This window comes from Oreochromis aureus, linkage group 1 (genome assembly GCF_013358895.1).
Source record: "Oreochromis aureus strain Israel breed Guangdong linkage group 1, ZZ_aureus, whole genome shotgun sequence".
Lineage (NCBI taxonomy): Eukaryota > Metazoa > Chordata > Actinopteri > Cichliformes > Cichlidae > Oreochromis > Oreochromis aureus.
Genome location: NC_052942.1, coordinates 18,164,292 through 18,189,818, shown reverse-complemented (window position 1 = coordinate 18,189,818; position 25,527 = coordinate 18,164,292). Strand labels below are relative to the sequence as shown.

Genomic DNA, 25,527 nt, shown 5'->3' with positions numbered 1-25,527 from the left:
TTCAGTCTGGTCACAGAGAAGCAATGTAACTGACTATAACCAAGCTAAAGTCTGCTAGCAGTATTTTTCATTTAGCTGAAAAATTTAAAAGGTTTCATGTGAGAATTAAATTGGATTCACAAATAAATAGTTTATACATTAAAAAGTGTTTTTAATGTATCAAAGTTCATCCTTTAAACTGGGAAATAGCAGCTTGAGGAAACACTCACAACTCTAACATTTCTTTCTAGGTGTTTTTAGACCCTTCAGTCATGTCATGTGAGCTCCACTCCAGACTGATTTTGCTAAATTGTCATGAAGATAAAAGTCTTTCAAAGGAAATACTGAGTCACCACTCATTTCTTTATATTGTGCTTGGAAACTGAGAAATAGATGAAGTGATTTCTTGACGCATGTGTAAACATATATGGGGAAAAAGCAAAATGCAAACAAACAGAGTTTGCACAATTCTAACGAGTCTGAAAGTCAATATTTTGTATGACCACTTTATTCTTCAACACAGCCTGAACTCTCTCAGGCAGTTAATTTAGGCATTGGCGTTTCTTCAAACGGTCCTCAGGAATAGTTCTCCAGGCTTCTTGTAGGACATTCAAAGCTCTTCTTCGGATGTTGGCTGCCTTTTGTCCTGTTTTTTGTCAAGATGACCACAGTCATCATTAATCCCATGATTTCTATAATGGAAAGTTCTCTGCGGAGGCCAATTCATTACCGATACTGTTTCATTGTGCATGTTTCTATGTTTATTTTGGCAGTGTGCTATGCTAAAAAGTGAAACTGTTGCTAATCAGTCGCGTTCCAGATAATATTGGATGGTGGACAGGGCTCGCAAAATTTCAAAATCTCTGGTAGTCCTTCGGGCAGGCACTCTTCAGTTTTTGGTAGCCCAAAATAAATTTAAGTAGCCCGAATAAAAAAAGAGAGCAATTTTTGAATGTTTTGTTTCCTTTACAATATTATACATTAAAGTATAATATTGTAACAGAAACAAAAATTAATCAGAAAATTGTTAAATACAGATCACAACTGTATAAAAATTACAATCATCAACTCAAATACTTGGTTCTAATTGAACAGAAATTTCTATGAACTTGTAAGAACTGTGTAGAACATGAATCAGTCTGTGTCAGATCCTGAATCTGAAAATTCCACTGAAGTCACGGGTAAGGGGTGAGTGGAACCAAGATCGAGGCCATTTGCTTTTTGAAGTTTGCAAAACTGCTAAATTTGGCCAATGGTAGTTCACTCTTTGCAACATAGTACGCTTTTGAAAGATTTTTCAGGACTTCTGCTTGTGCTTGGTTTATTTTTAGTATGTTTTTTGCAATTGCTGTTTGTTCTGGGAAAGATATTGCAGACTGGGTGCAGTATAATGCATTTCTTGCGTTTCTCATGGGTTCTGATGGGGTCTTTCTTAAAATTACTGGTCCCAGTTACAAAGGCGCTTGTCGACTCAAATGAAATGAAACTCACGACACACCCGGCAGAACATCATGTTATTTAGCTCGTCATATTCCAGCCACATAAATTCTTTTGTCCATGAAACCAAAAAAAGCTGAGCTTTCTTTTTGCCTCATAGTCTGATTTGTCATAACTTCTCCGTTTTGTGGTAGGCTTTTATTTGGTTGTCCCTTCTTCACCCTGACCTGTCTTATTTGGCTCAGCAGAACTAAAATACCGGCGTAAATCCTGCTGCTTTTGCACACGCACTCACATAACGGTCAGCGATTCTCTGCGCAATCAACCTCTCACATGTTTAAACTTGCTGTGGGAGATTTCACTTGTCACGTTTGAATAGTAAGCTAATGAGTGATAAGACGATGTCAGAGGAATTGGTGCGCAATTAATCGTCACTCACCAATCAGTGCTGCCGCTCTCTACACACCGTTCGCGCGATCGCAAAGTGAACGGATCGCAAAAAACAAGCGCAAATTCAAACGCGATTTCGATATGTCACATGTTGACAGTGGCTCATCGATGCCAATAACATAATTACTCAGCTACATTTGCGAAAGAAAATGCAAAAGCATTGACACATATTTTTCCTTCCTATGATAGCCCGACGGGCAGGGCTGAGATAGATTTTGGTAGCCCGACTGGAAAAATCGCTAGCCCCGGGACGTCGGGCTAGCGATTTTGCGAGCCCTGGTGGATCTAAAATCTAATGTTACCTTTCTGCATTCGTGACAAGATCCCCAACACCACTGACTAAAGTTCACCCCCGAATCATGACAGAGCCTCCACCATGTTTAACAGATGACTTTATAAACTTGCTGTTGTACTTCTCCCCTGACCCCCAGGTGACAATTTGAGCCCAAAAATTCAAATTTGGATCAATCACTCCATAAGACCTGCTGCCACTGATGCCAAGTTCTTGTATAATTTAGTGTATCTCAACCTTTTCTTCCTGTGTACTCCCTCTGAGACCACCTCTGAGGCGTCACTGAACAGTAGATAGATCGGTTGAGAGGCCAGATGCATCTCTCTGGTCCTGTGTTAGGTTGTTGCAGGATTTTGTTCTCTTTCTTAAGAACATCCGTCTCAGATGCTGTTCATCTGCTGTAGATTGTTTTTTAGGCCTGCCACTTCTTCTTTTGTCCTCCACTTGTGCAGTTTTCTCAATTTGTTATGGACACACTGCAGACCACGCCAAGATATGCCAAGTTTTCAGCTAAGAACTCTTTGGGCATCAGCTTGTTGGTACAAAAATACTATTTTATGCCTGTCAAACAGTGTTTTCTTTGGAATTTTTTCAACTAAAGAAATGGGAACAAATGATATACTCTGCTGCCTAAAGATACAAAAAAATTGGTTCTTTGCTAAGTTGTCTGTTATGCGTCAACACTTAAGTTTCATCCCTAGAGTTAGGTACCTTTATGCCTGAATGATTCATGGGTCATTGTTAAGTGGCTTAACAAATCAAACCCTGTGAAAATAGCCAGGTATGAAAAGGAGTAAAAAATAAGGCAATGTCCAAGTAAGAAAGCCCGGCGAACTGCTGCTTACAATCACACCAAGTCTGGCTCAAAACATAGAGACGGGAGGACTGTTTAATACAGTACACTGGCAGTGTTTAGGATTTCATCCACCCAGTATTCATTTGCCATTTGTCATCATTTCTTTAGTTGGCCTAAAGGTAAAGAAGGCCCACTCGCTTTTCCTGGAGCTTTCACCTTTATCGCATGCTGTATGTTGTATGATTACTGAGCTCATGTGTTAGTAGATTCAGCTCCCTTGTCACATGACCAGACTCCATCTGTTCATGAAGCTTTACCAGAGAGAGAGAGTTGTTAGCATGTGTCAGTCACAGTTCACTAGTTGATTCATGGAGCTGAATTATAGAGGAGTACAAAATAAGTAATTCTCCTTATTGGTTTGTTTCCACCATATTACTGTGCCTGGACTGTAATACGTCTATCAACCACTGTTTCAGCTGTCTGGTGTAAAAGTTCCAGTGAAGGCAGTCACTCCTCCTGACTGAGCAGTGACTATTAATATCACAGGGTTTACCTCTAAAGTTGAAATATATGCGTTTGTATACTTTGGCAACTCTGTTTGAATATAACTAAGATTAAGAAGAGAAGTTTTGGGTATTGCATTCGATAACATGCTGTTTTTTTAGAAATATATGGCTGTAAATTGTATGAGACAGATATTTTGCACTCTATGCTTTGAAGAGCCTCGAGGTATTCAGCAGCTGAAATTGGTTCAAGTCCAAAACAATTTTCCAAAAAAATTGCAACACTGTGAAAAGCAATAGAATTTCAAAGTGAAGGTTGTGACCCATCAGCAATGTTTTTTTTTCTTGCCAAAATATATATTAACACACACACACTCGCAGAGAATGAATGAACAAACATGTCTAATACAGGCCTCAGTTTATGGTTTTCAATGTAGGTTGTAGTAGATAGACAATGTGTTTAAACTAATCGTGCACAATTGCCCATGTCTTCACTTTAATATTATACTTTGTTAAAGTTTTCTTTCTCTCGTACATTTGCCATTTTTTAGCCATATTTCCCAGCACTAATGCTTAGGCCGCATGCTGTGAGCAGCTCTCTGGAGATCATCACACAGTATCTCCGTACTGAGTTGAGGTCTGAGCTCCTAAAATGATTTTTCTTTGTTTAAAGAGCCTCTCTTGAAGCTTTACTTTGATGTTTAGTGTAATTATCTCACTGTTCTGCTGAACTTTATAACCACTCTGATATTCTTCTTTAAATACAGCGATGGTCTTGAGAACAAAGTTTTCTCTCAATATTGGAAAACTGACACAACTCCAAGACCACAAAGATAGAATCAGATCAAGATGCTTCATCTCGCAGTGTAACGAATAGCAGTAAGAGTGGAATCAGTGTTTTTATCTAATTCTAAAACAGACACTTAAGCAAATTTGCCGCTACTCACAAAGGTTTAAATTTCATACTGCAAACTGTGCATCGTCTTGCTAATCTGTTAGAGCTAATTGTTATGTGCTCAAGGATCTGTGTGCTTCATCAACAAGCTAAACACGAAGACTTTTATAGACGTCTATATGATGAGTATAAATAATAAAGCAATATGTTACTCCTTATGTTAGGATTTAAAATAACTTGATTCCGTCTTCATGATTGTTACCAACTCTATGAAAATGACAAAAGCAACACAATAGATTTCTGTCCATGATGAGTCCTTGTGGAGTTTTTTCCCCCGTTTTTCTGATCACGCGCTCAAACTTCTTGCTGAGCCCAGATGGAATCAGTTGGGGGTGAACACTCATGCCAGATATCAAATTTGAAATCTCAAGTCTGTCTTGTATGAATCACAGATGAACACAATATGGATGGAAGTGGATTTGAAACTAAATGGAATGAAAAAGAACTCCGGGTTGGTTGGAGTACTGGTCTCCTAATGGAATAAATTAAAAACAGGCTTGTGCAACATGACTGTTTAAAGTCACGACATGCCTCCCTCATGTGCAGAGAAGGAAATATTGAAGTGTTTTCTGAGTGTGTGTGTTTTTTTTCCATTTCTAGAAAAATATCAGTCATATTTTTATCACAGTTTTATTATGAAAATTTATTTGGATCTTTGTTTTCTTCAAATTACTTTTTTTTAATCTCAAAACTCTGTCGGGATCTTTTAAACTTACAGTTCTGTACAGAAGTGATATTCATTCTGTGAACTAACCTAATTCAAGGTGTCATTCACACTAGTAAGCCTTAACTTGATTCACACTACTGTGCAAAAGTTTTCCTTTATATTTTGCTCATTTCTCTCATTTTGCTTCACAGGAGCCAAACTTTGCTGTAGTTTTTAAGGAGCCCTTGAGCAACAGAGATTTTTCAATTTTTGAATTTACAAAAATGCCAACAATAGTACAGTTTGACAGATATAAGCTAATATTTTGGTGATTCCCAAAGATCAGTTTGCTGAAAACTTGGCACATGTCAGCGTAATGTGCAGTGTGTTTTTTAAAATTCTAAGAAAATTGGACAAGAAAGAAGGGAGAAGCCTGAAAACTATATACAGCAGATGAACAGTATCTGAAAGTCATGCCCTTAAGAAATAGGGGGAAAAAATCAACAAAGATACAGGACCCGAGAGATGCATCTGACCCTTCAGCTGATCCATCTACTGTTCTCTGAAGCCTCATCAGAAATGGTCTCAGTGGAAGGGTGACTGTCAAGAAGCCATTTATAAGGAAGGGAAAAGGGGAGAAAAGGCTGAGGTGTGCTGAATTGCACAATACCGACTGAAAATCAGTGTCAAAGGGTCTTGTGTAGTGATGAATCCAAATTTGAACATTTTGCTTTAAATCATCGTCAATATGTATGGAAGAGGTCAGGTGAGAGCTCCAACAGCGAGTGTCTACAGCCATCTTTACAACACAGTGAAGCTTCTGTCATGGAGTGAGGGAGCAGAGTCTAGACCTTAATATTACTGAAGCAGTGTGGGACAAATATTAGAAATGTAATATAATTCTGCTCACTGTTTTGGCCCATGGCAGGTGATTGACATCAAAGAGAAGCTCAAGGAGTCCAGAAGGTTCTGGTCCAACTTGCCAGATGACATCTGTGCCAAGGGCAAACTCACAGAGCCCGATGAGGAGCAGTGCTGGAACAGCCACACTAAGGGCAGGTGAGGACTTCTGGTACTCTTTATAACCACAGCAAAGTCACACGTCTCTCCTGTTATCACATATTGCCTGCCAGGGATTAAAATAACCACACTCTGTTCAGAGATTATCTCTCTCTCTCTCTCTCTCTGTAAGTACAATGGGTTAGTACTCGTATGGGGAACTTGTACAGTATATAATCCCTGAAGGCTGTAACACCCAGAGGACAGAGGAGCTCCAACACTTCTTGTCACCGGCGTTCAGTTTGTAGTGTGAAGCTAAACCGTACAGTTGATTGGTCACTGTGTCGCGTCTGTAACAGTGAACCAGAGGTGCTAGCAGAGAAAATATATCAGCTCATCACTTTAGCCCTCTCCAAGAAACAAAATCACCAGATGGTGCAATAAAAGACAATTGTTTGTGCCAGTAACATTTTTTAAGCACCACTCTAAATCTGGTGAGTAAATTGATAATAAAACATCAGTAACAGTCAAACTGCATTAGAAGTGTGTGAAATCATTGGATTCTCTTCTTATTTGAAAACGGACTATGTCCAGCTCGTTTCACCTTTAAGTTATTAAATAAAATACAAAATGATTGGAGAAGATGATGAAGCACAGATTGCATCGCTGCAAAGCAGTTAAATAATTCTTGATTCACTAAGTTATAACAGACAAAACAGCCATTCGTGTGCTTCGGGCATGTTAAGAGCTCTCTGTGTGAAGTGCAACCACTCCCAACATGAAATAGACCGTTAAGCCTGATTGCACTCCTATGTTTTGTCTGATTTAAGCATCTGCCATCAGAAAGAACAGCTCTTGTAATTCTGTCTAATTTCACTTGGTCTACTTTGGGACTCAGCTTGTCATCCCAAATCATGAGCACACGTGCTGCATTTAAGAGATATGCTGCATGTCAATTACCCATATGAAAGAGAAACAGAAAAACCCATAGTATGTTTTCTACACATTATATGTTTCGTGCTATGATCTACTAATTAAAGTGGCCATTTTCACCTTTATGTCATAAAACATGTGTAAAAGAACTGAGTGATTGTTACAAACGGGGCTACCTTCATGAATAAATGATTATATGAGACAAGCAGCCACATGGAAAAGAAAGTTTTTACAGGACTCTGAGCAGTTCTTTGAAATACTAATACAACAAGATCCAACCACTTGCAGCCGCTGTACTTTTAAGCACTTGTTTCCTGTATATGACTTTATCAGTCATACAGTCAGTCACACACGGTTTAGGTATCGAACAGAAGCCCTCATGTTTGACTCTTTTTAGTGTACAGAGAAGTTCATGGTCGACCCATGACTGAAAGGTGTCCCGGTCCTGTGGCAAATAAGAGAAGTCATGTTCGGTCTTTTCTAACTGCAGTGTTATGAACTTTAACATTTAACATGCTAATTGAGGCCTGCAGAGTCAGAGAGGTAGCTCTTGGATTTTTTGCTTATTTCTCTGAGAATTGCTCGCTCTGACATTGGGGTGAATTTCCTGGGGACTTCGAGCTACGAGCTACATTGTTTTAACCTACCATCAAATTGCCAAACGTCTGCTCTCATAGAGGTGCTCACACTTGCTGTTGATCAGTAAGTAAATTTGGTTTCTGGTTGCCCTCTAAATCCCTATGGAAACAGTAACAGTGTACTTAGTTTATTACAGGACTTCAGAGAGTTTGGTGAAAACTTTAATTTTCACAGGACTGTATAAGACTACAAGACGTATGTATATATGAATATCACATTAGAGTTATTATTGGAGGGATTTTTCATTCTTCTGTGTGAAAACAAGCAAACTGAGAATCACATTTCTCCAGTTACACCGAAAACACGTGATATAAATAGAAATGTTTTATTCTCGGTTTGTCTGTCAGTGTGCATGGTCTGAAGTTACACAGTGTTAAGCTCTGTGAGCCGCCTCACAGTAGATTTAGTGTCAGTGATGATTCTGTTGTTGCAGCCAAATTATCAAACATACATAGAACAACATATTTCATGAATATTTTTCATAAACATAGTGATAATAAATAATTTACTAACTGATGTGTCAGTACAGATTTTTTAAATTAGTTTATTTATTTAATATTATTATTGTTTTTTTTCCATCAGTTCTGACTTGTTATGACTGACTGTCATCAACATATGTCCCCAAATACTCGACGATACTTTCAAGTTTTTTGATGTGTCGCTGTGTCCAGATATTTTCCTGAAGTGGTGAAGGAGGGTCTAACCAACCAGGTTAACAACCCGGAGGTGGAAGTGGATATCACCAGGCCCGACACGCTGATTCGGCAACAGATCATGGCGCTACGTGTCATGACCAACAAGCTGAAGAACGCATACAACGGAAATGACATCTACTTCCAGGACTCCAGTAAGCTTTCTTATTTGCTTATTTTTGCACTTTATCAATTACACACACGCTCACAGCTCAATCTGTGGGTCAGCATCCTCGCCACGGATGTTTTGACATGTAGACTGACAACCCACTCCAAAGCCTCCCCTTCTGTGGGTGGAAGCAATCTAACAATAAGTAAAATAGATCAAGAAAAGCTTTCCCTCACTGCATATTACTTTTGATATGGACTACATTACACCACACGCGGCACTGTGACAAATATATACACTGTTACTACTGAAATAAGATCTCAGTTGTCATTCATGTAGGAACTCAGTATACAACTCTGCAGGATGTTTAGTGTTGCACTGAAGCAAGACTGACATTTATTAGGAGAATAAATAGCTCTAGGTGTGGTGACACAGACAATGACAGACAACCAAGCCTATGTTTAGGAAGATGTACATCTCAAATGCTGCTATGACAGAAACCATTCTTTCTGATTCTGTGGATCCGCTTAAGCTGACAAGATGGGAGAAATTCTGCGAGCTACAAACAAAACATGTGGCTGCATGACTGCTGCCACCATAATTTGTACTTCAGCTCCATCTTTGCTGCTGTCATGTTTGTTTTTCTCTTGGGAGCGGTGTCTACTTCAGCATCGCAGATCCGACGCTAAAGCGCCTGAAATTACTGCATAGGTTGGAAAGGGAAGCAAGAAAACGGTAAAAAAAAAAGTACGTTTACGCGTGACTTGTTGGTGAGACTTTCCCCCGCACTCTGCCATTCACAATCACATTTCCCACCATTTTAAACTGAGCGAGGAAAGCCTGGCACGGTCGGCTGTAAAGGAAACTTTTACATCAGCACTTGAGATCAGATAATCAAACAGAATTGCCCTGAGAAGCAGATCTTTTCATGGGCGCTAAGTAAATCTTTGTATGTCTTTCACATTGGGGTCTGTGGTTAACTTTGACATGTAAATTTGCCCCACTGAACAATAGCAACTGTCTCGACAGTACCTTTGAAGGAGAGAGTCCAAAACAGACAAAAGTATCCTAGCTCATTAGCTTTGTTGTACCATCCACTTTCATTTTTAACCTCACGCTGTCAAGCTGTTCCAAAAAAAGAAGCCGGCGTGTGTTGTACAAAAAAAATTGAACTCAGTGTCTCATTAGGTACACAAGCCAGCAAAGTCTTAGTTCAACAGCTGCTTTAGCCATACAAGTAGTCATTAATAAGGTGTTCAGATTATGTAGCACCAGCTCCTCAAATCGAAGAAACCCTCATGAATTACCACACCGACAACAATCATGTGCGGACTCCGTGGGTCCCCTTCCCCCGAATCAACAAGTAAATGCATGTGGAGGCTCTGTTAGGGTAATGAGTAAAGAAGTGCTTGTAGGACATTTGAGAAAGTCTGTGAAATTTTAATCATAACATATTTCAGCCTTCTTTTCCCAATATACTGTAATTAATGTGTGAAGCTGTTGCTTTGAGGTGCTGGAACAATTTACAACCTCATTTCTCCTCCTGGTTTTTATGGTGGAAAGCAGGCATTCGCTGACAAGAATGGATTGCACTGCTGTATTTAAATTCAGATTTCATAGATTTTCTTCATATATTTGCATAATTACCCTGTACAATAACACCAAGTGGATTATATTGGATACAGTTTTTATACCATCAGTGTCATTTTTTAACCCTAACCTTAAACCCTTTTATGTTTCTGTTTGTTTAAGATAATTAAACTGTGAGCAATACATTGGACAAAAAAGTCGGCTATAGCACAACTGATACTAATTAAAACTAGTATGCAAATTGATATTTATTTATAAAAACTTTAGATTTTTCTAAAGTTTGTTTCATTTCAGGCGTCATAGGGTAAAGAGTTTGTTCATCTCTTTGCAGCGAGAGTTTAGAGGATACTTTGTATCTTTATGTTCACTGTAACAACTCCAGTGCTTAAAGTTTGCTGTTGAGCAATTAACCAAACAGTTTTCCGCTCATACAAAACTGAACTGAACAGTTGAAGCAGCTGCTTAAAACCTGCTGTTGAGCTGAAGGCAGCAGGAATCTGTGCCAAAGCTGAAAGCGTCACAACCTTCAGTCGCTCACTAATCTAAATACTGAGGGTTATTTAAACAGTGATGCTACTGCTTTGCCAAGAAAAATAATAATAATAGCATAGTAGATAGTCAGTAATTGTGAATATTTGAACTGAACAAAACATTTCAAACAACCGAAGCGACTAACCAAATTATAACACCCACTGTTGAATATATCAGTAGGATGTGTGTGGGTGAGCTTTTTGTTTTTTCTTTTTCTGCCACATCCTCGTGTGACCGGGGCTCGATTGTGCGCTTTCTCTTCCCCTCTGCAATGAACCGCACTCGGTAGCTGCTTCTGATAATCTTATTTTCATCTCATTTTTAATTTGTGTTGCTGCAGGTGACGAGGGCAGCAGCTCCGGCAGCGGCAGCGGTTGCTCCGACGGCTGCACAACAGAGTTTATTTTTGTTGGAACAGAGGCTCCTGTGATCGGAGCTGACAGAAGCGATGAGCGCGCAGCAGCCGCGGGCAAGTCAGTTTCCTGCGGACCCTCCGTGCTGCTGCTGACGGTTGCCCTCACACTCCCGCTTTGGGCGATGCAGACTCAGTGGAGATAATACAGTGTGGCCCGCATTACCGCTGACTTTTTTTTACTGTTACGTAACAGTATGTTTAACAGCAAGTTGTACTGCTGTTCCCTCACTGGACATGTAGAGCCTCCTGGAAACCTGTTGAGAATGGCTTACTGTATGGTGTGGTAGGAGTGAAAGTGAGTGCAGTGCTGCATCCCGCTTGTCCCCCAAAGAATGCTTGGTGCCATCAGTGAACCAGCTTTCACATCTCTGAAAATAAAGAAAATGTGTTTTCTCATTATTCTAAAGTGAGTTTTGGAGGGCGAAAAAAAACAAAACATGCTTCTGTTTTAGAAATGAAACCCTCTAAAGACGGTTCTGTCAGTGATTTTTTTTTCCAGATAAAAAGGAATCTATTTTTCTTTTCCTTTGTATGATGAATGGAGAAAACGAGACAACACCTATTTTATCCTATTAGTCTTCTCCCCCAAAAGGAAAAACAAAATCAAAAGGAGAAAGTTTTACTGTGTGCATGCGCGGATATGATGTTAACTGACAAAACATTTTTTTTTTTTTTTTTTTGCGTTTTTATGCAGGCTACAGTTTTTTGGAGTGATTGTGCAGGTTGTACAGTGCTAGCAGTTCGCCTGGTTTCCCGTTTGGTCATATCGACGTGGCTTCAGGAAGCAGCAGGTCTTACAGCCACTTTATTGTTGCACATTTGATTATCTCTTGAGAAAGTGCTATCGTACTGCACTAAGAGAACTACTTTGCACAGATTATTTTTGTTGGCTTCATAAGTTTCTACAGCTACAGGAAACATCCACCCCACAGAGAAAACGATCTATATTTTCAGATCATTTAACTGATTGTATTGTACTTATAAACAGTTACAGTATGTGTTACAGTGGAAGGTACTGTAATGTAATCTTACTGGCAATGGATACTTTTTTTTAACAAGTGTGTCATTGTTTCTACAAATTATTTGATCATCTGTTAAATAAAAACTAAGAATGGTTCTGCAGCAGCACTAATTGCCTGTTAACAGCGTTCAGGTATCTAATTTACTTTCGTCTGTCTGGGTAGTTAACATGCACTCACGCTGGTTCTGTTATTCTCAGAGGACTTGGAGCATAGTAATAGTAGATATATGCTTATGAAATTTTAATTTCCTTAATTTTCTTGGCTGCCACACTGATGAATTTCACTTTTTGTTACTTGTTTATTTGCATACATGTAAAGTTACCAGTCGTAACCTCTGACATCCTCTGCTGGTTACCCCTCATGTCTTGCGATGCATCATACTGAAATTTGCATGTTCTTTGGTTAATGAGAGCAGACCTATGCCCCCTACAGGCTATATGTGGTGCAATTGGTCGTGTTCTCTTAGAGGACGCGTACAATGTCAGCAACTTTTAAAAAAGAGTTCCAAGGCCAGAGGGCTCCAAATGTACTCCTACAACTAAGGTAACTATTCGTAACTTTCACTCTGTGTCCTGCAGGCTTTGACCTTTAGCAGACTCAAGAGGCTCAGGGAGCAAAGCACTTCACAAACACAACACAGTGGTTGATGTCGAACTGTATACCAGAAGGGTTCATAGCTGAGCGAAAGGCTATAAGTGGCAGCCATAATAAGAACTGGTCACCTTCGCCGAATGCTAAAGTAATGCACTTTGTGTTCTGTCTCCTTTAGCATGAGATGCACTGCACCATACTTTATGAAAGGAAATGAGTTAATGCTGTCTCCCAGTTCCTCGGGGTTAGAGCGCACGCAGCTGTTATGAATGTGAGCACGCTGTTGTTTCAGTTTAATAACTGTTAGCCTGCAGTCTTTAAAGAAAAAATTCAATTCCAACATTGGTTAAAAAAAAAAGTAAGCTTTTTCAGTGAACTGACACTTTGTCTATCACATCATGCCAGATGACCTCACCTTTTGCCCTGTGTCAGCTCTGATAGGCTCAAGCCTTACATAAGTGTCTAGGAAGGACTTTTTCTTTTTTGTTATACTAGAGAGACGATAGTTTTAAAGTACTCAGCAACAACTTGATAACACCAATCTGCCAAGTGAGATTCAATTAGCACTAAGTTCTAAGTTCTCATTAATTCTCCTCCACATTTTACCTCATGACATTTTCTATTAAGATCAAGGGAAAGGGTTTAGAAAAAAAGATGGGACTTTTCTTTTTTTTTGACAATTCATCTGCAACTAATGGCTTTAACATCTAGTCGCAGAGAAATGTAGCTTTCGGATACAGTATCTTGCAATATGTAGCGTGAATATTGTTGAAGCCATCACGAGTGTGCCCGGAGGATTGAATCTCATCAGCTCATAAGTACCTGAAATGTTTTCACAATACACAAGCCCATTACTTCAACAGAGACCTTCCAGTAAATACACAAATAGACAAATCAATAGCTGCTATGAGCAGCTAAAGAGATCTTGTGTTTCATGTACAAAAGCTTAATAAAGAAAATTCGGGGCACGAGTTTTCCTCGTCTCCACAGCATGAAGAGGGGATAGAAAAGCACAAAGTTTGCGCAAGTGTCACGAATCTCTTCACAGAAAACACCATAAGGGAAATCTACCCTCGGTGCGCTCATATGACTCACGAGAGAGAAACTGAGCACCACAGGAAGCTCCCACAGTTGACCTCTTTCACCTCACTCCTTATCGAAATGGTTTTGGGATAAGGTGACTGAACAGCAACCTCCTACTGAAAAAAACACAAAAAACCCAACGGCATAGCAATTAAATCACTGAACAGCAAACCTTATTTGTGTAGCACAACAACTGTGTTTAACCAAAGCACGACTAAAGACAACACTGAAGTGATTAACGAAAGGCCACCCAATAACTAATTGTGCACTGAGCAGATTAATGCAGAAACAGGAAGGCAGAGCAGTTCCATTCACCTGTCATCAAAACTGGTTGAAAATCACAAGGGTTCACCCTGACTGAGGTGAAACGTTAGCGCATAGAGCGAAACAAAAGCTGACAAAGTAAATCGTAAACAGATTTGGAGGATAAATCATGACCCAAAACAAGCGTGTGACATACGAAGAGACTTTAATCTTCTTTCTATTACTCTATAAAACAAGCGTATAAACATTTTCCTCACTGGGTTTATATCTAATGGCGTTTTCCATCTTTTCACGGTACCGCTTTTATTTTAATTACTATATGTCATCCCATTATGCAGCCTGATGTGTGACTAAACATTTAGCACTATCTGCTGTTTACCCTAATGCTTAGTTTCTAATATTCACATGACAGCAGGGGCATAGACAAAAAAGATGTTTTGTGTGCTTGTTTTGTTTTTTTTTTTAGAAATGTCTTTAAAATGTGCTGTACATCTGGATAAAAATGGAACTACCGACTACATTCTTTGCTAAGACAAATCTATAAAGAAACAGTGTGCCTGAACTCACTCTATCTATTTTTCATATATATATTAGTGGTGCAACGATACACAAAATTCACGGTTCGGTTCGATTCGATACTTTGGTGTCACGGTTCGATATTTTTTCGATACAAAAAAATGTTCATGCTATTTTAATTTGTCATTTATTAAAATTATAAATATATATTTTAACTCAAAAGTACAGTTTTTAAATTTAATGTTGCTGAAACAACAAAATAATAAAAAAAATAAATCTATCTGATCGACAAATCACTCATCTTTGGAAAAGAGAGTTTATTACAGAGAAATGGCTCTTTCCAAAATAAAAGCTATACTATACGCTTCTTCTGGGGTATATTCGCAGCAGCATATTAAACATATCAGGTCCCCATAAGGAGAATCATGTAGGGCTGTCTAAATGACTCGGGTAAAGTTTGTAGCATGCGTGCTTGTTGTTTTTGTCTGCTTCCACTTGTCTTTGCACTAGGATGATGTCGGCGTAAATGTGCAGTCATATTCGTTGTGTTCCCACTAGTGCTGTCAGCGTTAATCTCGTTGAAATGACGTTAACGCCATAACGCGGCAAATCTCCGTTAACGAGTTACCACGGATCGCCCCGTGCGTGGGGCTGGACGGCGTCAACACATTAACGAGCTAACTGCGCTAACGCACTAGTTCCCACCAATGTAATTGAGCATTGCGTGGCACATCCGACATACTGTTTTACTTTTGTCCATGACGCGCTTACCATCAGGGTCATACTTCACATGAAAACCAAAATAGTTCCAAACGCCAGATCTGAATGAGGGTGGAGGAGGTTCAATTTCGGGAAGCGTTGAGGCAGTTGCCATGTTGCAACGAGCTTTCTGTCTCGCTAGCTTGCACTGCGCTCAGTGGATCTGCGCTTGACAGTGCAGCCTAGACGGAGTAGTCGAACGCAGATCCACTGAGCTCTCAATACAGTCAGCATCGTCAGAAGAAATGTTGATAAAATAAATTAAAAATTTTGTATTGTTCGATACATATGCGTACCGAACTGAAAGCACTGTATCGAACGGTTCAATACCGAAACGAGTATTGTTGCACCCCTAATATATATATATAAATATAATCCGTTTGTGTTTTCCTTCTATGCTGTGCACTCAAAAATGTCCAAATGCCAACAATGCAATGTGCCCCAATGCACAGTTGTCAAAATAACAATTTTGCAGCTGGCAGTTATGATCCAGTGAGGGTCTGAGATCATAGTTAATGCTCTAATGAGTATACTGCAAAGCACCCATTAAAAAGGGAGTAGTGAGTCAACACTGGGGTGATTTCAACCAGTGTTAATTAGTCACCAACAATGCCTGGAAGCAGCACTGGGAGACTGAGAAGACTTCCCCAATACCCACCAAAACTGTGCATGCAGGAGACCCGTCTACATTCCCTTCACTGCCGTAATAACTGAGCAACTCATTGGTGCCGGAGAGAGGATGCGATGCACATTTTAAAGCCCCGAGTTTGAAAAGGTACATGGAAATTTTTAGTGCACACTAAAATGGATGACTGAGCAAGTCTTTGGAGCCTGTCAAGGTCAAAGCCTGTATGAGATGGGACGAGGGGTGCATTGGAAACTTTAAACATAAACACAGTTAGATGACTCAACTGTGTTTAAATCGTTTTGATACAGAAGTTATACGAGTCACTGTGTTGCACTAACAGCTTTTTAAAATTGCTCACGTATCCTGTGGTCACAGACAGACGACCAGCAGAAGCATCAGCTGCTGCTGTTTCAGTGGGTCAGACGGGGAGCTGAGAGGACGTCACGCTGTAACTATTTATAACATGGTGAATGTTGAATTAAATGCCGTTGAAGTAACTAGCTGTCAGTCCTGTGCAGTGCTGGTTTTCCTCATCTTTACTCACCCAGGAGTACCGCCCTGAGGACGCGATAATTGAAGTGAAGGAGGTTTCATGTAAAAGTCATGGTTTGTTACATGGAGGCTGTTGAAATGTGGACTGATAATTAATTTTAGCTCTGGACGTTTACACTTAAGCGAGAATATCTAGAACGTTTCGACCGTAATGGCAAAAATGCTTTTTGTTTCTTTTGTCTGCGCTTTTTCTTTTTCCTTTTCTTTTTTATTCAAACGCACTTTGTGTTTTGGTGATTTCATAACTGGCAAATTAAACGAATATGCTGCACAACAGGAATAAAACTCAATTATAAGTGCGAGTTAGTGGGTTTTACTTGGAGTCAAACGCAGCCAAAACATTGTGGAGGCAGACATTTCTGAGTCAGGGTCGGTAGTGAGGCGGAACAATCAGTGCAGTGTGTGCTTGATAATAAGGCAGGAAGTTAGCCGTGTGGCTTCAGATACGGGCATTGTTTAAGCTTTGGCACTGCTTGCTCCTCAGTGGGGCTTAACAGCTCAGTTTTTTTTCTCCAAAGTGTAAAAACTCAAAGCATCTGCAGCCATACAAAGGTCGAATGCACCCATTAGAGCCTCTACAAGATCTGTGATTGCAGCAACAAGAGTTTTTGGATGACTAAGATGAGGCTGGGCTTTAGCAGTGTTCTTCAGACAAAGTAAAGAAAGTGAATTAAGAAAAGAATGTTTTGGAAGTTCGGTGCAGTTTTTTCCAAAGAGCTTGTGTCTGTCTAAACAACAGTCTTCTCTCATTACAAGAGGAATGTTTGCCATTCTCCACTGCCTTGTGTACTCCTCTCTTTCCTGACGTGATACGTTACCCCGGTCAGACACGCATTCGCAGTTTGACACGATTCAGCGCTAAACTTGTTTTGTTTTTGTTTTTCTCTCATTCATTCATTTTGGCATTTAAAAAAAAGAAAAAAAAGGTGATCTGAGGTTTTAAAGAGTGTTTTATGCAAGAATCTTCTTCATTTTGATGTTAATCATTTGCTGCACTTTTGCTAAAACATATGCTGTGAGTGTGGTACTGTTGTGATTTGCAAAATCTGATAAATAAGGAGCACATCAAGCGTTTTGGAACTGTCGGTGCACGTTGTTCAAAGTTTTTTTGAGGGGGGTCGAAGTTGATGGTTATACAAGCAGACATGCCTTACCATTTTTTAAAAGACTAAAATGGATTGCTTATTTGGCTTTTGTTACACATTCTTGTATACAGAAAATAATACAATGGTAAAAATAAACATTTATTTAAAAAAAAGTTTTCTGGGGTTTTTTTTCCTATGCTGCTGTGTATTTCTTTTTATTGCTTTACTGTGGATCCATGCCTCCAATGTTTGAGAGACTAGGAAGAAAATCAGATCATTTATTTCTATGCTGCCTTCAGAGTTTTAGCATTTCTAAATTGGCTTCAGACGTGTTTAAGCTAATATATGTTTATTTTTTCCCTAGAAAGTCAGCCAGCCTTGCATATAACAAGAACCTCACCCTACTTTTTGCTTCCCTGTGATATAAGGTTGATTTATAGAGAGCTTCCACATTTATATTAGTACTGTATTAACAGGTGCAATTCTCAGGGCATAAATTACCATTTAGAAATTTAATTTACATTTAAAAATGTATTCATGCAAAAAATACCTTTGAATTATGGAAGATTACCTTCCAGATACCTTTGGTGGATGTGATAGTTTCATGGCTTCTGACCAGACAACTGTAAAGAATACAGTATATGGACATGGACATATGGCTATGAATACAGCATAAGTACTGAGCCAGTTACTTATTACAGATACAGGAGCTGCTCAGGGATGGAAACCCATGCAACATAGCTCCTGGTGCACGGCTTTTGTGCTGATGTTAATGAACAAAGGAGGTTATAATAATACCACCTGCAGTAGAAATACCAAGGAGGGGAGAAACTTGTTGCGATGGTGGTATCCTATCACGCTCAAATTACAGGTGTTTTTAATTTAACATGTTTGTAAAGGGCTTGACGCATGATTTTCTACATCACTGCCAATGGGACTAAAAATAAAAAAATCAAAGATTAGGAGATGTGGCCCAATACTTTTGTCCATATAGGATTGCCTATTCACAGTAGGATTGCCTATTGTCAGTTAAACTGTGTTACAACTATGCATTTGCCTGTCAACTAGTATCTGTGTCTAATACAGAACTGCTTCAATACTAAGCATTAAGCATTATTCAGAAAATCTAATGAGCATCTTCAACAGTTAATAAGATAAACCTGCAGGAGAACACAAAGGAAGAACGCACTCATTAAAAATATAGGCCGTTTTCACAGCTGACATTTTGACTTGTTAAAGTTTGAAAAGCACCCATTATTAAGATTATTTGCCTTTCAAACACGACAGTGCTTCAACTGGAAAAATCCCTTTAAAAAAAACTTGCGTCAGCTGAAAAGAAATCAGCTGTGATGCATTTTATCTGCACTTGTAATTTCCTCACTGTGACGTGTCAAAATGTCTTCTCTAGAGTTGCATGCTTCTCCTGGTCATGTAAAGCAGCCCAAAAGGGAACCTAATGAGAATGCTTTGCATGACTGGCATTTCATTATTACCAAGCAATTAACATCTGCACACACTAACTCGAGCTTGTCTCAGGGTCTTAAACACAGTATGGTAATGCAGTGCTAACATTTGAAATAATTATCCTGACATGTGACAAAAAACAGCATGTTACAGTTAAATCTCTACCGACTGGAACACCTTCAGACCTAGCAGTTTCTTCTGTTGCTGAACTAACGTGGTTATAATCGTGTTAAGGTTACCTTTCAGAGGGCAGATTGTGTTAGGATTTGTATGAAAACATTTACATATCACATTATTAAAAGCAGGACTGCAACACAAGAAACTTATTTCCACTAAAGTATGGAGATCTTAGTAAATGCTTTGGGGAAAGTGTGCTCAGAGGTGGAGCAATTATAGTTCCTGGCTAAATTACAGACCCATGCTTATAAAATGAATTCCCTTTCAAAATTATTACTGCATGAAAACTAATGAACTCAAATGAAGCTCAATTTAAAAACAGCCTGATCTGCCTTTTCTTTCACTTGATTTGTACCATATTAACACTAACTCACTTTTCTCACCCATTTGGCTCCTGTCCTTTATTCTCACCTGTTTCAGACGGGGTGATATTCTTTTGCAAATTGCTTTGAACATTAGGAATGTGACAAAAACAAATTACTTGTGATATGCTTTGAGACTTACTCTGGCACTGGGAGTTGAATATTCAAAACTGGATAACAAAAAGTACAAATATTAAAAAGTATTAATAGCAGAAACAACACATTTGGTAGAAATTTAAGCAAATGCTCAATCTACCAGCATCATCACTCAGAAAATAAAGTACTTTATTATTGTGCCTTTTAGGCTTTGACAGCATGGGGCAGTACACGCTAAGTTAGTGCTGCTGAACTCTTGAGAGCAGGTGCTTCTTTGTATCCTTTCTGTATTGTCACCAGAGGTTCAATACTGAAGACCAGTCTTGAACTTATGGTTTTGTACAACAATCGACCTTTTAGAAATGGTGGAAAACCGAGTATGCTGGGTACCTGAAATCACCATTTAACGTTCAAGCAATTGAACTGTAAGAGGAAAGTGAAACACCTGGAGAAAAGAGAGAGAACAAGTGCAAAATTCTGCACCACAATGCTGCTGATACAACATACAAGACAGTTTCAAGCTACTCAGAATCTATTAAAAACATAATAATAATTAAATGCAAATAATAAATTTCCATTTAACGAATATAAATAAGGAAATGGGAAAACTTTAAAGGTACAGTGTTTTATATATTCCTGCTAGATCTCAGTAGATTGATCAGTTGCAGTCAATTGAATTCTGTTTTCTTACCCCTTCCAGTTTAAGTGCATACTCCTAGCTATGGTGGCCAATGCAGTGAGAGCTCTGGCTGCTGTTCATCTATAGTCAGTGTAGTCTGTCAGTCCGCTGTGTACCTCAGCTGTCAATGTGTGTCGTGTCTATTTACTCTGGAGGATGCTATAAAACTTTGTGAAAAGAGTCGATGAGTCAGTGAAGCTCACTTCATCCTGATGGCAGCGATACTGAGGTGAGCTGTTGGTGATATTCTGAACTTTTTTATAAAGGTGTTAGCTGTCGTTAGCTGCTGTTGTTAGCCGCTGTTGTTAGCCGCTGTTAGCCAACATTAATGAAACCGTCTCTGAAGTTTATCTAACATTGTTGGACTCAGACACTTAGTCAATAACCTCTCAGGAAATTTGAGAATCTAATCAAACTGTTTGTCAGAGGGCAAGTGTGGTTTGTAGGACAAGCCTAACATTAGCTGCCATTATGTTAGCTTGTGTTAGCTGTTGTTGTTTAGCTGTTTGTTGTCAACTGTCAGGGGACAGGAAGAATTGCATGTCTAATCTGCTGATAACAAGTAATTCCATCAATATCAGGAATAAATAAGCATGTTTATGCACATTTTTGTGTATTAGAGTTCTGACCACTTCTGGAGATGAGGCTTGAGGTGAGGAGGAAGAGGATGATGTGGAAATGAGGGAGCTGTGATGGAGGAGGAGGAGAAAGGCATAATGAGATTACAATACACATGTACAAATGTTAGATGGTCATATATCGTTTGCAGCTGTGCAAATATGTCCCCTTTGCTGCTTGGGAACAATAATGTAGTTTTTGGTCCATAAAAAACGCACTAAGTTAGCTTTGTTCCAATAATGAGCCATACAGTGTAAATTTTACTGCACCCCTATTTCTGAGGGTGAAAGATTAAGTGAAAGAAAAGGAGAAACAGGCAAGAAACAGGTAGTGTCAAGCGCCGTCGACCACAGTTGAGATGAATGTACTAACTGCTACTTGTAATCTATCAGTTGTCAAACCTGCCTCAGTGTCACATTTTGTTAGTGGAGGCAGCAGAACTGACAGAGAGTTTCTGACAGAGAAAAAAGGCAGAAACTAAAAAACACTGCTGCCTTGCTGCATTCAACACATCGGAGTAGCTCCCCCAAACATCCATTTATTCATTTTCACATGACAGTATCAATGGGGACAACACGAAACAGCTTCACATCTGAACCAGAATTATTCATTACAATCACGCTTTCTGTCTGTACAATTATTTATGTGCTTCAATTATGGATAAACCAGTGTGAAAGGGCCAAACTCCAGATGAAATACAAAAAGTTTATGGATTTCAAAGGCAGAGCTGAGTTTTTCCTGCATGATCCACTTGATAATTTTGAATTGTTCTTAGAGAAAAAACCTTGTGACTGTAAAAGGATTAATTCTGTTTCATTGTAGTGCAAAAGAAATACGGTATGAGGTTGAAACGGCACTGAAATAAATGAAGTCACTTGCTCTATGCTTCATGTCTGAAGATTCGGCAAAAAACAGGACTCACAGCCAAATTAGGTAAACGTAAAGCTGACATTTTTTAAGGTAGGCAGTCAAAATAAAAAAAAACAACATTCAAAGCATGAAATGAGAAAAAGAGAATTAGGACATAAATAGACACAAGACAATCAGGGAGATAGGAAACAGCAGGCAAACATAAGCAAACCAAGGTCATGACAAAAGGAAGTAAAACTAAATACAAGGCACAAGAAACAAATTAGTACCAAAATAAAAAGAACAACTGGAGGTCACTACCATCTTCATTACATCTGATTCCCAAACAGCAAGGTGGGAAAAAAACAGCTACAATTCTGAGTTAGTCTTCACAAAGGGACATCGCTAACGAGTGACTTATGTCACAGTGGCTACATGGATGACCATTTTTTAAAACGGGCTGTGCTTCCAAACCTCAACGTTAGCAACCAACACAGAGAAAACGTGCCCAGCTGCATGCCTCATGTCTAAGAAGCACAGGGTCTGAAGCCAATTTTCCCCAAAATTAGTGTTAACATTTTTTTTTTTTTTTTTTTGCTAGGTGAAAATTTAGATAAATATTTGATCTTGTAATACAATTAAATGTGAATCCAGTATTCTATGATTGCATATCACACAGAATTATCGTAATTCATGTCAAAATTCACACTCCTTAGTCAAATTGTGGACCTAACCTTTCCACATTAACACCGACTAACTCAGTGTCTTACAATAAATAGCAACTCCCCTTTGAGCAAACACTTTGTGAATTTAATGACATGCAATGTGACGTGAAAGAGAGGAGAGTGTAGAAAAGATGCTTAATGCATCATGGGAGGAAAACAGGTGTTCTTCTTCCACTGAAAGTCAGCCTTATTGCTGGAGGCTCTGGAAACAACAAGTAAGCCGTCCTCTGAAAGTAGGGTTTGATATTGGGATAATATGCTACTATGATGTTTCTAAGATAAGATGGTAACTGGTCATTAGGGCCTTGTTTGATAGCTGTATTCCATTTTGAGGAGCTGCTGCACCAGTAATCTATTCCAGTTCACTGTAATAGACTAGTGGGACAACCAAGCCATCATTACTGTTATTAATTCTACCTGTGGTCTTCGTGTTGTGAGAAGAAATGATCTAACTGTGCTGTGAGAGCAGGTGTTAAGTGTAGGCCTAGTTTCAGTTTTTGAAAGAATGGGCCACCCTTATTAGCGGGTTCTAGTTTTAGACAGAAACACGAGCATTACAGCGGACTGATTTCACATTTCTACACAGGAAATGTAAAAAGAAAGAAAAATAGGGAGTACTACATACTAGTGAGCTCGTGAGGTGTTTTTTATACTGCTTTTCATCTCCTTAGAGGAGATAATCTACTGTTTTTTTCTGCACACATACTTTTTGTAGTTCACCTACACAATCCTCGCAGAAGCACTGGTTTAATTAAATAACTACAATGTACAAAGAAAATGGCTTTTGTTGATGTCAAATAAAGGAACGCAACAGGAACACTTGTATAATTTTATGTAATATAATAACTTTGCAATTAATACCTTTCTGAAATCCTAATTGCCTCAAACAGACTGCCTAAAACAACAGATCTAACAACGACTATGTGCCTTTTAACTGTCCTTCACAACTCATAAAACTCAGTGTTGCCTCTGAAAGTAGGGTGGTGACTGTAAATATTAAGGTCTGAGGACATTGTTAATGGATTCTCTGATGACACATTTCATCCAGGCACGGATTGTAATTGCTTTTTACATGACAAGTAATTGTGTGAGGGCTTTAGAGACAGTAAAAAAGTCCCTTGAAAATAGAGACCTATGAAATTAAACCTTGGTTTTCAATTTTCACTCCCACAGGGGAGTGGGCAATTAAATGGGTTTAACCTAGTACTGTATAATAAGACATAAATAAGTTTTTGTATGCGTTTATATTTATATATTTTTATATATACCCATTAGCCAAGTCATTAAAACCACTGGTCTAGTATTGTGCAGGTCTCCTTGCGGCAAAACTGTCTTTGAGCACACGAGGCAAAAGGATTTTGGGGCGTGCATCAGGTCCTTTGGGTTGCAGAGTGAAGCCCTCCAGGGACTGGACCCATTCCAGTGTGCCCCATAACCCTGAACCTTTGGAGGTTGTATCGGTGCTTTGGGCTCTTGGTTGTGGTCTTCGAGCCATTCCTGCTCAGATTTTTTTTGCTCTTTGTTTGGATACGTTTTTCTACCACGCACCAGCCCCGTGTTTTGGTACTCTCATTGACACTGGGGTTGTTTTATAAAAGGGAACAAGTGCAAGATTTGGGGTCCTACTTTAGAATCATATTATTAAATTAGATATAGATTTTTTTCTTTTTAAAAGGCTTCAAATTGCTTCAACCAGCAACAGAAAAGCAAAAACTAAAGTTGCTCCAAGTTTCTTATTGATGATCAAAGAAAGATAAAAACCTCCTACTTTCTGTGCACCAGGGTCCATAGGATCTTTAAGGAACGATGAATTGATTAGTCAGTAGGTGTTGGTTTAGTATGTGCTGAACTCTTATCTCAGCAGAATACATTACCATGGTGAGAGGTAGTGAAACACATTTGTAACCCTGAAAATCCTGAGTTAAAGCTGAAGTTATCTAGCTATTCCTCAGAAGATAAATTTGTACGAAGATGATCATTAATTTCTGTTGGTAGTTTTAATGTTGTGGCTCACTGGCACGTATGTTGTACTCGTTAAACCAATAGGAACAGATGCAGAGTTTTGCACCCACTCACTATGCTTCATTTCAAACCAACACTGGAGCTTCCATATTGTGATAGACTGACTCACCAAGGTCATTCCCATAACATAAACATTGTCTCTGAAATGCTCAATTGACAGCTGCAGTTCAGTGATTAAAAATCTTGGCTATCCGCTCCTTTATTGGACAAGTTTTCCCTGTATAATGAGTTTTTGTGGAAATGTATTTCCATCTAGCATCATCCGAAAAAGTGTTTTTCTCTCAATGCCCTAAACCCTTTGCAATCATGTGCAAATACTCTTCTCTTTCTTCCTGTTTCATACATTAGACATTTTCAAATAAATCTTTCCTCCTCTGTCTTTGTCTCTCTCTCCGCTGTCTTTCTCTCCCTGGATTTAGGATAAAGACTGAATTACACAGCAGAACAATCCTGGATAGCAGAGGCAGAGATTACCCTCCCTGATCTTTCTACAGACAAGAAATTCCGTGCAAGAAGTTCAGTGAAAAACCCTCCCTGAGGGCCTTGCCACCTCAGTACTGACAGACTGCGCATTAGCATGCATCAGAGAGGAGAAAGAAAACGGTTTTATCCTTTTTGACCCACCACTTGACTTGAGATAGAGAGGAATCTAGTGAGCCAGTGCAGTGGATGTTAGGCTTGTCACCACACTGATCTGTACTCGGGAGAAAAAAAAGAACGAAAGACGAGAAGCAAGGTTCTGCATACTACCGTGTCGGAGGTATATGGCTCTAGAGCCAACAGGTAGAGTACACTTCTCCTTTTTTTCTGTTTAATATCAAAGACTAAAACAGCCTGGCTTCCCAAAACAGCCTGGATTTATCTGCTCTAAATATACATTTGCAGCACGTGTCTACACTTACTGATGTTCACAGAAACGCAAATGTGCAGAAACGGTTGTAACCACATTTTAAGTCATTAGACTGTCCATTATAAACAATAAATAATAACTTTATTACTGTGTCAAACAGAAGACCAAGAATTTATTCTTCTCCACAGATTCCTAATATCGATTACAGTTTGAGCCCCA

General features: G+C 39.0%; 1 protein-coding gene across 3 annotated transcripts in view; it reads left to right on the top strand.

The window, feature by feature from the left end:
- gpc6a (glypican 6a) overlaps positions 1-25,275 on the top strand; it is a 153,545-nt gene extending 128,270 nt beyond the window's left edge. For 2 of the 3 annotated variants that reach the window (XM_039609535.1, XM_039609530.1), the window contains exons 7-9: positions 5,987-6,117; positions 8,301-8,476; positions 10,892-14,586. In XM_039609535.1, the coding sequence (XP_039465469.1) occupies positions 5,987-6,117; positions 8,301-8,476; positions 10,892-11,109 (525 nt within the window). In that variant the 3' untranslated portion in view covers positions 11,110-14,586. Of the gene's footprint in view, positions 1-5,986; positions 6,118-8,300; positions 8,477-10,891; positions 14,587-24,877 lie in introns of those variants that run through there. The other variant, XM_039609537.1, reaches the window with a different exon arrangement.
- The last annotated feature ends 252 nt before the right edge of the window (positions 25,276-25,527 follow it).